The sequence below is a fragment of the Ptychodera flava genome, chromosome 7, assembly GCF_041260155.1.
Source record: "Ptychodera flava strain L36383 chromosome 7, AS_Pfla_20210202, whole genome shotgun sequence".
Taxonomy (NCBI): Eukaryota; Metazoa; Hemichordata; class Enteropneusta; family Ptychoderidae; genus Ptychodera; species Ptychodera flava.
Genome location: NC_091934.1, coordinates 14443542 through 14459036, shown reverse-complemented (window position 1 = coordinate 14459036; position 15495 = coordinate 14443542). Strand labels below are relative to the sequence as shown.

General features: G+C 36.0%; 1 protein-coding gene and 1 long non-coding RNA gene across 2 annotated transcripts; one reads left to right on the top strand and one right to left on the bottom strand.

Annotated features, from left to right (window-relative positions):
- Positions 1 to 2192: 2192 nt before the first annotated feature.
- Positions 2193 to 4522, bottom strand: LOC139136834 (uncharacterized). The gene is made up of 3 exons (XR_011553260.1): positions 3467 to 4522; positions 2795 to 2880; positions 2193 to 2327 (listed from the first exon to the last, which is right to left on the bottom strand). It is a non-coding gene; the product is annotated as an uncharacterized lncRNA (long non-coding RNA).
- Positions 4523 to 6829: 2307 nt separating this feature from the next.
- On the top strand, positions 6830 to 14898 carry LOC139136279 (receptor-type tyrosine-protein phosphatase beta-like). Its single transcript, XM_070704007.1, has 9 exons — positions 6830 to 7145; positions 8016 to 8315; positions 8975 to 9274; positions 10043 to 10237; positions 11089 to 11193; positions 11864 to 12163; positions 12824 to 13123; positions 13788 to 14087; positions 14768 to 14898. Exons 1-9 carry the CDS (start codon positions 6830 to 6832, stop codon positions 14896 to 14898), a joined length of 2247 nt encoding a protein of 748 aa, XP_070560108.1.
- Positions 14899 to 15495: the final 597 nt, after the last annotated feature.

Genomic DNA, 15495 nt, shown 5'->3' with positions numbered 1-15495 from the left:
ATTTGTTTATGCGACGTGAGCTCCTCGATATGCATTGTGCTGAAGTTACTGTGTAGGTGACGGCCGCTCAGCGTTCTAGCTGTACTTTGATAGTTGACGTATGCGTAGTAATATTGGTCATGTGCTGGGGTTCAATCATGGCGGTTGGTTCAAATCGCGCGGACGCCCTTACAAACATTGAACCTTGCCGTAAAGAGCAAGAAGGTGGTTTTACATATCCTTGAAGCCGTCCATAGTCACAATTTAGGTCTCCTATTGATTTGACCGGGGATTTCAGTCATCGAAAAAAATGAAAAAAAATCAAAAGATACAAATAATGTCCCTTAATAGCTGTAGCGGAAACACACAGCATCGTACGCAGGGCTAAGAACGTATGTACTCATTTCTGGCGATCGAGCAGCGAGGGAAACAATCAATTACCAAGGATGAAGCTAATTTGCTAAACGATATTTTATCTTGAATAGTGAGTTGAATGAGTAATAAAATATCATATTTTTAATGTTCAATACGAGGTTGAAACACGGAGGGACCGTGGTTGAAACCAGAGCTATCCAGCTGTAGCCAACCTGGACAAGCACATTTCACAGCGCCCTCAAACAGTCGATTGTTTTCACTTGTCATACGCGGCGTAACAGAAAAATTAAAACTTTCATAACTTCATTAATATCCAAGCCACGCCCACCAAAACCTTTTCAGTTTAGCCATTTGAATTCTGAAGATGTCTACCAAATTGACTGAAATACGTTCAGCCGTTTTTGAGAAAATGGACCAACAGACAGACAGACAGACACACAGACAGACAGACATCGCTGCGACATAACCTCGCTGCGCGCATGCGCACGCGAGGTAAAAATATCACACTGACAATATTTCTGATCTCCGTGAACTTTACGACAGCAGGCCATCTATTCTTACTGAGAAAAAAGTTAAAATCTGGTACTTCCTTCTACGTAGTCACATACAACCGCATACATCAACAGATATAATCACTAAAACAGCTCACAGTCTTGCTTCTTCCAGACTTAATACAGACAATCCTCTCCACTTCCTACATGGGTATGGCAGAGGAACAACAACCCACGACTACACCATGGTGGCTGGCAAAACAGCAGAATATCTGGTCCAGGTATTAAAGAGTGTTGCTGAGAATTGTGGACAGTCAACTCTTGTCAGTCAATTTGCGGCTGCAAGGCTAAAATACCAAATACCAACTTTGCAGGTTGAAATAAGTGCTTACCACTTGGTTTCAGCAAATATTCCAAATCAAAGCCTGAGATGTGATTTTCCTTCATGTTTAGTGGCTGAGGTCATGTCTGCAGAGATATGTGTATTGCCTTGCGGACACAGCTGTCATCAAGAGTGCCTATCTCTTTCTGGTGAGAAGTGTTTGGTGTGCATGCACCCTTTACTGTTAGAAAATGTCCAGAAACTCTGTGAAAATTTTAACCAATGTCTTCTGCCACCAACAAAACATCACCCACAGTCATCAAATACCCAAAAACCTGACATAACAGACGAAGACCCCACATTTCCTACACTAGACGAAACATACTATGATTCATCACACTTCAAAGAAAACCTCAAAAGACAAGTAGACCACTGTACAACAACCACAACAAACAAGAGAACAAGTTCACTGCACACAACAACATACACAGTACCAAACAACCAACAAGCAATGTAACTCATTGTATGCAGACAGGGCATACAAAGACAACCAGAGGTAGAATTTCATGCCCACAGCTCTTACAGGACAGAGCTGAACACAATCAACAGTAAAGTAACAATATGGCTACAAATTATAACATACACCCCCACCCAAGTCTTCTTTTATACCCTGAAGGGGAAGTCAAACTGTGGGCATATCACAATCAACTATTGACAGTCGCATGGAAAGCAATGCATACACATTGATTTATTTGATACAAGGCAACTCATTCTGGCATCACACAAACAATCAGACATTTTATGACTACTTACCAACAACAATAGATGGATGCCATCCTAACATCACTATGAGAAGGAAACAGGGTGTATGAGTTGTATGTTACTGAACAGGGCAGAAAACTGTCAGTTGCAGATGCAGCAAATATACTTTCATATCTCAGTATACAAAACATAAGGCCAGAAACTGCTGCTGACATTGTCGATCCAGATAATTCTTATGCTTCAAAAACACTTTCTCACCTGTTGTTGACCTTGCCAACCAAAACAGCTGGTATCTTTATTATACAAGGAAAACCCACTTTACTATTAGCAAGCCCAGATGATCATATTGTCTTTTTCGATAGCCACACACATGGAAATGTTGGTGCTATTGTATTATGCTGTCAAAAAAGAAGAGAGCTTGTAGATAGAATGTTGCAGTACTTTAATTCATTATCAAATTCAACGCAATATACTCTTGGATCACTGACTGTTGTACAATACACATAGGTTTGGCATGCTTCTTGGTGAAGCATTACAATATGCTAAATGATGGAATACAATTGAAATGTTTCCAGAAAAGTCTTCAGCCCATCATAAGGTTTATGAAATTTACACATTAATGTGGCTATCCTTTGCAATCATGAGATGCTCTTATTTCAGATACAAAAATAAATGAAAACGAAACAAGGAAAATAATACTGATGTTTTTACAGGTATCCTACCTACTACACACTGCATAACCCATTTATCAGTTTGTATGCAAAGAACTGAAAATTTATTTAGAAATGAATTGATTTATAATTAATACAAACATAATTTCAAACTGTAAATTCAAATAATGAACAATGATAAAATCTACTTATACCAATTAGTGCAAATGGGAATGCTTCACCTATTCATTTTGTAGGATCTTCCTCACATCAATGATTAGCAAATCCTTTTTAAATCTGACTTTATAAAGTAAAAACAAAATACATCTAAATGGACGTCTGTCTGTCATGCGTTCACATCTAGCACATGTAAATATTCAAATATGGCACCTGATTAACTACACGATTGGACCATTGCAGTCAAAACAAATAGTGTCTTAGAAACGTTTGGTGGTTAAAAACTTCACATTCTTAACTTCTTGGACTCACGCCTACACTGTTAACTCTCATTAATCTAATATAAACATATACATAATTATAGGGAGGAATCTTTGATACATATAATTTTACAAAGTATTAAATAACAAGGTTTACAAATTAGGCCAAAGTAATTAAATTCTTTGTTTTGCGTCCACTCTAAATGGGAAAAGGTACGCGTCTAAGCGGCTGAAAAACACACACAAGAAAATTAACACAATGTAATTTGATTGCAGCAAATACAAAATTGTAACAAAATTTTAGTTCAGAAAAGCAAAGCGGTTATGTCCTAAAATTTCCTATTCAAATACACTGTGTGTGTTTTTCATGAAAACCTTCAAAACCTAGGCGGGTGGGGACGCAAAACAAAGAATTTAATTACTTTGGCCTAAGTATTAAAATGAACTTACCTGCATCATCCTTGGGTGCTTATATTCATCCAATATATATGTACAATAAAGAGAAGTGACAGGTATCAAAGCAACCAACTACCAAGTGGTCAGCCATACACCCTGCAAGATTAATGCCCATAGTAATAATAACTTGAAAGTGAATAAATACATTCAGTTCAACAAATTCATGGTAATGTGTTGTCAGGGTTGGCCATGTATACTAAAACGACAATCATTTGTTTGATCTCACTTGTTAATTACATATAAGTAGAAACAGATCTTGCCTATTGGAAAAATAAATAAAAGCTGGTATCCTTCATGAAGAGAATGGGAAAAATAAAAATGACCCAACCGTATAGTTCATGATCTTTAAAGTTTTTTTAGTTACTATGTTGAGTGCTTGGTTCTCAAAATGTGATGAAATTTCAGAAAGCTTTCAAACAACAGCAGTTATGTGAACAATCGACATTAATTTGTTATCTTATTGCTGGAAATTGAATCGTGCGAACATGAATCAATTTGTAAAATCAGCCTTTATATACTAGGCTTCGTTGAGAAGCATATTGATACTGAAAATCCAGGACATTATCCAAGGTATGGAATAGAATAAGATTCTGCAGTTTATACACAAAACAAATACATTGAAAATATATCTTTTGACAGTGATAGTGAGACAGTGTATCTCAATACGAATAGTATTTGGAAACTGGAATCCAACTCACCCAGCTCGCAGCTGGGCCTGGGCTTGCTGCAGTTCCGTAGCCCACAATTTCCTCGACGAGTTGTGTGTGTGCATCCGGAGTCTCCGAGCCATTGACTTTTGGGTCATCAATGATGCATGAGCCCGAGGCATTCTGATGCAAAACATGGAAGTCAAGACCACTGTCGAAATCTTAGAATCGTAAGGAAACCTCTCCCTGCATGACGTTGTCAACTACAAGCAATCACTTTCGCTGCAAACCGTAGTAGTAGCTGAACGTTCTTCCGCATTCATTCCAAATATAAATACTCACACATGTGTTTGTTTCCGCGCTTCTCAAGTAATTTCGCACATGCGCAGTACGTTTTGAAGCGGTGTTGAACCAACTCACTATACTGCGCAGACTCAAAGGTAACGCATTGAATCGCTAGGAAAACCTGGTCTGTGCTACCAAATTCGAAATAGGAGAGACACAAGAGAAACTATTATAAATGATTTTATTCTCTAAAAATTCACCGACTTGAACCAAGTCTATGTAGTCCTCTAAAACTCTCGCTAACGTAAGATTTCTACGACTAGATAAATATTAACAGATTGATTAAGATTGATCGATTGACAACTGCTAACAGTTAACAAGCTTAGACTTTATTTGAGAAACAGATAAGCCGAGGCAGTGTTTTTTATATAAATAAACCGCCCCTTACTCTTACAACTGCACAGTTTGAGTCTATTTCTCCCGATTGTGTTGCTATTTACGGTCTTCCAAAGGGTACTTAATGAAAAATATAAAGCATCTAGTTTCCATCTAGATGCCTGTTCGTGAACAAGAATAAAAAGTTTCATAAAAAGTCATATCTACTATTTATCATTTGAACATGGTAGGGGTGTTCACACAATGCCTTGATTTTCTCGCTTTCGTTTTGGGCCTGGCGTGCACAACTTCAAAAGAAATTAGGCTAGCATTGGGAGCACTGATTAGTCTGAATTTTGGCCAGGTGACGGTAAGATTACGTATCTGTAAAACTGTATCTCGGATTTCTGATAAAATGATAGAACTAGTTTTTCCGCACTGCACATACTCCTCATTTGCATATCGTGTTTTTCCGCACCAGAACTGACTCCTCATTTGCATATTATTTTTTTTCCGCACAACGATCGCTGGCAAGCTTACTGTTTTGTCGCACCAGAACCAACTAGTTTGTCGCACCGCATGTACTCAATTGCATATTGTTTTTCCGCACCATAACAATCTGACAAACATACAGTTTTGTCGAACTAAAGATGTTCATTGCATATGGTATTCAGTATTCAGTGCGGAATCGTTAGTTATCATAGAGTTTCTGCGTCCGTATGTTGATTATGAGCAACAAGAGATTTCGCAACCGCATGAGCTTTTGATTTTTCCGCAATCGCAGTTAGGCATTCGCCGCCAACGTTATCATTCGACATCTCACTAAGTGCCTCATAGATTATTACTGCTGCAGCCAGTTTCCATCCAAGGTCAAATTGCATAGTGTAAGCAATGTTGACGCTGACTGATATGTTGTGGTCGCAACATAATGTCGTTTGAGTTGTTGTTGTCGCATTTTAAGTTGACGGCACCGCTAAAAGTTATTTATGTTGTAGCCGGGTGGTATTTTTTTGTATATTTCGACGGAAAACTTTTTTATTTAGTACCTATGCATTTTCGATGGGGAAAGAGTTTTCGCCGAGGGGTCCCCAACGGCTTTCCATAATTTTTTCGTATATTTCGACGGAAAACTTTTTGTTTCCAACCAATGCATTTTCAACGGCAAAAGAGCTTTCGCCGAGGGGTCCCCAACGGCTTTCCATAGTTATCATAGAGTTTCTGCGTCCGTATGTTGATTATGAGCAACAAGAGATTTGGCGTCCGGACGAGATTTTGTTTTTTTTTCCGCAATCGCAGTTATCCATTCGCCGCCAACGTTATCATTCATTATCTCACTTAGTGCCTCATAGATTGTTACCGCTGCGGCCAGTTTTCATCCAAGGTCAAGTTGCATAGTGTCAGCAATGTTGACGCTGAGTGATATTTTGTGGTCGCAACATAATGTGGTTTGAGTTGTTGTTGTCGCATTTTAAGTTGACGGCGCCGCTAAAAGTTATGTTGTAGCCGGGTGGTATTTTTTTTGTATATTTCCACAGAAAACTTTTTTGTTTTCTACCTATGCATTTTCAATGGGGAAAGAGTTTTCACCGAGGGGTCCCCAATTGCTTTCCATACATTTCTTTGAAAAAATACATACGCAAAGTGATTTCTGAAAAGAGACACATTTTCCTAATTTTAATTGTGCAGAGCTGAATTCACTTAATGTCAAATGCACTTGACAGTCGGACAGGACGATTATTGATTTCACTTGCTCGAACACAACGTTCACTTGCCTGGGCACTGGTAATTAGGAATTTTCGATCCCTGTTGATCAAAAAGTTTAAGTTATACTAAATTTTTACTGTATTGTAACGTCATTGTGCCATGAAGTTAAAAACATGCTTAATTTTAGAAGATTAGTTCAATGGTTGTGACTCTAAAAATCACTTCTATTAACTTCTCCAGCATGATACGGATTTTTCGCTTAACGACGTTAAGTCATTCATTAGTGAACGAAGAAGAATTGAGGCGGACTTAAGATATACTTTTTGAAGTTTGATACAAACTTGATATGATATGTATTTCAGAACCCAATGATGTTGACACTGTGACTGTTCAAAGGTCAGATAGTGATCCTACAACTTCGCTTGATGTTACTTGGACTACTGCAACAGGTGACTTTAATGGGTACAGAGTGGTATGTTCAAGTGATGTTGATGGTGAAAATGATCATGAAATATATGCCAGTAATACAACAACGAGCCATACATTTGATGGCTTAGAAGCAGGTCGCTTGTATACTGTCAGCGTGTACACTGTCAGTGGAGTTGACTGTGTCGAAGATGAAAGAGTAGAGAGTAATGCTGTTTCTGAAAACAGAAGAACAAGTAAGTTGTATTCTTAGCCAATATTATGTCTTTACTTGAGTAGGAGATTAATCATTCTAATGATTGAAGAGAGGTCGATATTTAAGTTCGTATCCTATATATTGAATAAGAAGATACTCACAGAAAGAGTTGTTACCCGTAATTTTCCTTGATCTGTACACACTGAGATCTCGTATTGAATTGAAGAAAATTTCTTCTGTATAGATAACACCTTGACCCATATTTCAAATATCTCACTGCAATATATGAATAATCAAATAAAGCAGCATTATAGTAACATCACTTACTCTGATACTTGACGATCTGAATTGCTTATTGTAATATTTCGCTGCTGTTTAAAAAAAAATACACATCGGATGTTGTTTTTTCATTGGTCAATACAAAACTGTAAGGGATATTAAAGTCTTATCGTATTACTATGTCATTAACACGATTGGAACTAATTTGGGGTAATTGGACGGCAAAGTGAGGTCGTTTAAAATTGCAAATGTAAGCTCATCTGCTTTTCTTTTTACGTTACACACTTGTTTTTATGAGCAACTTTTAATACTACAACATTCAGCTATATGGCATCGAACGCTTTTGAGAAATTTGTAAAATATGTTCATCCAATTATCCCAATTTAGTTCCAACCGTGTTCATTGTAGCATCGACCTTAAAAGAATATGTTTGATTTTAAAAGATTAAGTTCAATGGTTTTGAATATTGAAAATTCATGTCTACTTCTCTAGCATAACATGAATGTTTGTTACTTGATGATGTCAGTTCATTCATAGGACTTGACGTCTCGGCAAATGTTTAAGAACTGTGTCTCTCTTCAGATATATTTGCTAAAAGTGTGACTTAAACTTGAAATAATGTTTATTTCAGAACCAAATTATGTTTATGTTGTGGTAATTGAAAGGTCAGATAGTGATCCTACAACTTCACTTGATGTTACCTGGACTCACACTATAGGCGATTATCATGGGTACAGAGTGGTATGTTCAAGTGGTGTATCTGGTGAAATTGATCAAGAATTCTCTGTCGATTGTACAACTACAACATATACATTTGATGGCTTAGTACAAGGTCGCTTGTATACTGTCAGTGTGTACACTGTCAGTGGAGTTGACAGTGCCGAAGATGAAAGAGTAGAGAGTAATGCTGTTTCTGAAAACAGAAGAACAAGTAAGTTGTATTCTTAGCCAAAATTATGTCTTTACTTGAGTAGGAGAATAATCATTCTTGAAGAGAGGCAGATATTCAACATCTGACCAAGTTCGTGTCCTTTATATTCAATAAGGAGATACTCACAGAAAGAGTTGTTACCCATAATTATCATTGATCTGTACACACTCATGTCACTTCTGGAAAGGATTCAATTTTCGTCTGTAAGCAGAACATGTTGGTCCATATTTCAAAACATCTGGCAACAATGCCTTGATAATAAAATCATGCAGTAGTGTGGATAATGTCACGTATTGTGATACTTGAACTACTTAATTGCTTGTGGTAATATTTCACTGCTGTTTTCAATAATATATATTGAATGTTGTGTTCATGCTTGTTACAAATCTTTAAGTGATGCTAAAGTCGTACTTTATTAATATGCCATAGTGCCGTTGAGCTCGATGTATATTTTTATCTTGAAAAGACTAAATTTAATTTTTCCGGAACCCGGAAAATATTTCATGTCAACTTCTCTGTCATGATATGAAATTCTTTTCACTTAATGATGTCAATTCATTCATTGATCTTTATATCTCTGTGAATGCGCGAGAATTGAGGTACATTTCAGATATATTTGTTAAAAGTGTGACTTAAACTTGAAATAATGTGTATTTCAGAACCCTATGACGTTGACACTATGACTGTTCAAAGGTCAGATAATGATCCTACAACTTCACTTGATGTTACCTGGACTCACACTATAGGCGATTATCATGGGTACAGAGTGGTATGTTCAAGTGGTGTATCTGGTGAAGATGATCAAGAATTCTCTGCCGATTATACAACTACAACATATACATTTGATGGCTTAGTACAAGGTCGCTTGTATACTGTCAGTGTGTACACTGTCAGTGGAGTTGACAGTGCCGAAGATGAAAGAGTAGAGAGTAATGCTGTTTCTGAAAACAGAAGAACAAGTAAGTTGTATTCTTAGCCAATATTACGTTTTATTTGAGTAGGAGAATCATCATTCTTGAAGAAAAGGCAGATATTCAACACATCTGACCAAGTTCGTGTCCGTTATATTCAATAAGGAGATACTCACAGAAAGAGTTGTTACCCATAATTATCATTGATCTGTACACACTCATGTCACTTCTGGAAAGAATTCACATTTCGTCTGTAAGCAGAACATCTTCGTCTATATTTCAAACATCTGGCAGAAATGTTTTGATAATTAAATCAAGCAGCAGTGTGGGTAATATCACGTACTGTGATAATTGAACTACTTAATTTCTTGTGGTAGTATTTCACGGCTGTTTTCAATAATTTATAATGAATGTTGTGTTTCAATGCTTGTTACAAAACTTTAAGTGATTCTAAAGACGTACATTATTAATATGCCATTGTTCCGATGAGCTAAAAGTATGTGTTTATCTTGAAAAGACTAAGTTTATTTGTCGGGAACCCGAAAAATATTTTATGTTAACTTCTCTATCATGATATAAGAATTGTTTTTACTTAATGATGTTTGTTCATTCATTGATCTTTATATCTCTGTCAATGCATGAGATTTGAGGTACATTTCAGATATATTTGTTAAAAATGTGACTTAGCCTTGAAATAATGTGTATTTCAGAACCCTATGACGTTGACACTATGACTGTTCAAAGATCAGATAATGATCCTACAACTTCACTTGATGTTACCTGGACTCAAACTATAGGCGATTATCATGGGTACAGAGTGGTATGTTCAGGTGGTGTATCTGGTGAACATGATCAAGAATTCTCTGCCGATTATACAACTTACAACATATACATTTGATGGCTTAGTACAAGGTCGCTTGTATACTGTCAGTGTGTACACTGTCAGTGGAGTTGACAGTGCTGAAGATGAAAGAGTAGAGAGTAATGCTGTTTCTGAAAACAGAAGAACAAGTAAGTTGTATTCTTAGCCAATATTACGTTTTATTTGAGTAGGAGAATCATCATTCTTGAAGAAAAGGCAGATATTCAACATATCTGACCAAGTTCGTGTCCTTTATATTCAATAAGGAGATACTCACAGAAAGAGTTGTTACCCATAATTATCATTGATCTGTACACACTCATGTCACTTCTGGAAAGGATTCAATTTTCGTCTGTAAGCAGAACATGTTGGACATATTTCAAACATCTGGCAACAATGTTTTGATAATAAAATCATGCAGTAGTGTGGATAATGTCACGTATTGTGATACTTGAACTACTTAATTGCTTGTGGTAGTATTTCACTGCTGTTTTCAATAATATATATTGAATGTTGTGTTCATGCTTGTTACAAATCTTTAAGTGATGCTAAAGTCGTACTTTATTAATATGCCATAGTGCCGTTGAGCTCGAAGTATATTTTTATCTTGAAAAGACTAAATTTAATTTTTCCGGAACCCGGAAAATATTTCATGTCAACTTCTCTGTCATGATATGAAATTCTTTTCACTTAATAATGTCAATTCATTCATTGATCTTTATATCTCTGTGAATGCGCGAGAATTGAGGTACATGTCAAATATATTGTTAAAAGTGTGACTTAAACTTGAAATAATGTGTATTTCAGAACCCTATGACGTTGACACTATGACTGTTCAAAGGTCAGATAGTGATCCTACAACTTCACTGATGTTACCTGGACTCACACTATAGGCGATTATCACGGGTACAGAGTGGTATGTTCAAGTGGTGTATCTGGTGAAGATGATCAAGAATTCTCTGCCGATTATACAACTTCAACATATACATTGATGGCTTAGTACAAGGTCGCTTGTATACTGTCAGTGTGTACACTGTCAGTGGAGTTGACAGTGTCGAAGATGAAAGAGTAGAGAGTAATGCTGTTTCTGAAAACAGAAGAACAAGTAAGTTGTATTCTTAGCCAACATTATGTCTTAACTTGAGTAGGAGAATAATCAGTCTAATAATTGAAAACAGATAGATATTCAACATATCTGACCAAGTTCGTGTCCTTCATATTCAATAAGGAGATACTCACAGACAGAGTTGTTACCCATAATTATCCTTGATTTCTGCACACTCATATCACTTCTGGAAAGAATTAAAATTTCGTCTGTAAGCAGAACATCTTCGTCTATATTTCAAAACATCTGGCAGCAATGTTTTGATAATTAAATCAAGCAGCAGTGTGGGTAATATCACGTATTGTGATAATTGAACTACTTAATTTCTAGTGGTAGTATTTCACGGCTGTTTTCAACAATTTATATTGAATGTTGTGTTTCAATGCTTGTTAAAAAACTTTAAGTGATTCAGTCTAAAGACGTACTTTATTAATATGCCATTGTGCCGTTGAGCTAAAAGTATGTTTATCTTGAAAAGACTAAGTACATTTGTCGGGAACCCGAAAAATATTTTATGTCAACTTCTCTATCATGATATAAAAATTGTTTTCACTTAATGATGTTATTCATTCATTTATCTTTATATCTCTGTCAATGCATGAGATTTGAGGTACATTTCAGATATATTTGTTAAAAATGTGACTTAGCCTTGAAATAATGTGTATTTCAGAACCCTATGACGTTGACACTATGACTGTTCAAAGATCAGATAATGATCCTACAACTTCACTTGATGTTACCTGGACTCAAACTATAGGCGATTATCATGGGTACAGAGTGGTATGTTCAAGTGGTGTATCTGGTGAAGATGATCGAGAATTCTCTGTCGATTGTACAACTACAACATATACATTTGATGGCTTAGTACAAGGTCGCTTGTATACTGTCAGTGTGTACACTGTCAGTGGAGTTGACAGTGCTGAAGATGAAAGAGTAGAGAGTAATGCTGTTTCTGAAAACAGAAGAACAAGTAAGTTGTATTCTTAGCCAAAATTATGTCTTTACTTGAGTAGGAGAATAATCATTCTTGAAGAGAGGCAGATATTCAACATATCTGACCAAGTTCATGTCCTTTATATTCAATAAGGAGATACTCACAGAAAGAGTTGTTACCCATAATTATCATTGATCTGTACACACTCATGTCACTTCTGGAAAGGATTCAATTTTCGTCTGTAAGCAGAACATGTTGGTCCATATTTCAAACATCTGGCAACAATGTTTTGATAATAAAATCATGCAGTAGTGTGGATAATGTCACGTATTGTGATACTTGAACTACTTAATTGCTTGTGGTAGTATTTCACTGCTGTTTTCAATGATATATATTGAATGTTGTGTTCCTGCTTGTTTCAAATCTTTAAGTGATGCTAAAGTCGTACTTTATTAATATGCTATAGTGCCGTTGAGCTAGAAGTATATGTTTATCTTGGAAAGACTAAATTTAATTTTTCCTGAACCCGGAAAATATTTCATGTCAACTTCTCTGTCATTATATGAAATTCTTTTCACTTAATGATGTAAATTCATACATTGATCTTTATATCTCTGTGAATGCGCGAGAATTGAGGTACATGTCAAATATATTTGTTAAAAGTGTGACTTAAACTTGAAATAATGTGTATTTCAGAACCCTATGACGTTGACACTATGACTGTTCAAAGATCAGATAATGATCCTACAACTTCACTTGATGTTACCTGGACTCAAACTATAGGCGATTATCATGGGTACAGAGTGGTATGTTCAAGTGGTGTATCTGGTGAAGATGATCGAGAATTCTCTGTCGATTGTACAACTACAACATATACATTTGATGGCTTAGTACAAGGTCGCTTGTATACTGTCAGTGTGTACACTGTCAGTGGAGTTGACAGTGCTGAAGATGAAAGAGTAGAGAGTAATGCTGTTTCTGAAAACAGAAGAACAAGTCAGTTGTATTCTTAGCCAACATTGCGTCTTAATTTTAGTGGGAGAATAATCATTCTAATGATTGAAGAGCGGCAGATATTCATCAGACCTAGTTCTTGTCCTATATATTCAAAAGGAGATACTCACAGAAAGAGTTATTACCCATAACTATCCTTGATCTGTGCACACGGAGATCTCGTATTGAATTGAAGCAAATTTCTTCAGTGTTGATAACACCTTGACCAATATTTCAAAAACCTTACTGCAATGTTTGGATAATAAAATAAATCAGCGTTATGGTTAACGTCACTTACTGTGATACTTGATTAACTGAATTACTTATATGGTAATATTTTGCTGCTGTTTTCAAAAACACATATCGGATGTTGTGTTTTCATGGGTCAAGAAAAAACGTTAAGTGATAGAAAAGTCTTATTGTCTTAATATGTCATTGTAGCATTGTCCTTAAAAGAACACGTTTGATTTTAAAAGATTAAGTTCAATGGTTTTCAATATTAAAATTATTTCATGTCCTCTTCTCTAGCATAACATGAAAGTTTGTTACTTGATGGTGCCAGTTCATTTATAGGTCTTTTTATCTCTGTAAATGTTTGAGAATTGTCTCTCACTTCAGATATATTCGTTAAAAGTTTGATTCAAACTTGATATAATTTGTATTTCAGAACCAAATGATGTTGAGATTGTGGTAGTTGAAAGGTCAGATGATGATCCTACAACTTCACTTATTGTTACCTGGACCGAAGTAGCAGGTGATTTTCATGGGTACAGAGTGGTATGTTCAAGTGGTGTATCTGGTGAAGATGATCAAGAATTCTCTGCCGATTATACAACTACAACATATACATTTGATGGCTTATTACAAGGCCGCTTGTACACTGTCAGTGTGTACACTGTCAGTGGAGTTGACAGTGCTGAAGATGAAAGAGTAGAGAGTAATGCTGTTTCTGAAAACAGAAGAACAAGTAAGTTGTATTCTTAGCCAATATAACGTCCTTATTTGAGTAGGGTAATCATCATTCTATTGAGTGAAAAGTGGTGGAATTTCAATGTACAGTCCAGCTTAAAATCATGGACTAGATGTGCTAACAAGGCATTGACTATGGAAAAAAAGCCAGATGTGATAATGAACAACTGAGAATCTGCTTATTGAAGTTTACAGTATTTTTACCCTTTCCCTTTTAGGATCCTTGTTTTTGGGTCAAATTTTTATATGCGTATATTATACCAAAGAGAGATTGTATGGATGGTTGGTTGGTTGGTTGGTTGGTGGGTAGGTAGGTAGGTACACATCAGAAACTTTAAAAGTGCAATACCTACTATCCTCGTATTAAGTGTGTAGGTGTACCTAGGAGTTCAAATGAATTATTGAATATGTTTGTGTAAAAAAATACGCAAATGAGGCAAAAAAGGCAAAATGCTGCAAATTGATAAGTTTCTGAAATGATTATGAACCGATCTTGCACTCTTTCGTTAACCTAATCGCCATGTTGTTCACAATGGTGTGAAATCCCCCTTTAATCTCTTCATGTTACTTCTTTGTTAGTATTTTGAATCGTACCTATGATTCATATTTAATATACAATTAACAAAATATTGTAATATAATTTTTGCATTAATGTTTGCTTATGATATTGTTTGCCAGCAGGAGGTTGTGTTCTGCCTAATTTCCCATCCAATGTTCTTTGTTACCTTGGAGAATCTGAAGCATCCTGTGACGATACCTCTGTCGCTGTCAGCACACACCTTGGCAGCAGTGACAGATTTTCCGTATAATAATAATAATAGTTTATTTATATAGCGTCTAAATCCACATAAAACAGTGATCAGAGACGCTTAAAATACACTTTAAAAAAGTAAATTAACAAAAGCAATTTAAAAATGACTACAAGATTGAAATTTCAGATATTAAAAAAGAATTAAAATCAAAGACAACCTAAAAATCTAATTTAAAAATGTAAGTCTAAAAAGGTAGGTTTTTAGCAAACGCTTAAAACTACTAAAGTTTGAACATAACGAATGTTCAGTGGAAGAGCGTTCCACAATTTGGGAGCAGCGGCACTGAAAGCTCTGTCACCATATTTCTTTGTTCTCACTCTGATCGAACACAACTTGAAATGCTCTGCCGAACGTAGATTACGCCTTGGGGTGTAAAGACTTAACATTTCTGTGAGATATTTAGGGGCAGAACCATGAATACATCTGAAAGTGATTATCAAGATTTTAAAAGTAATCCTTTGATGAACTGGCAACCAGTGCAATTCCTGTAAAAGTGGAGTAGTGTGAGCATGACGATTTGAAAGGGTAACAATCCTGGCAGCAATGTTTGTATGTGTTGGCACAGAGTAAGGTAGACAGAGTGGCAACACTTGC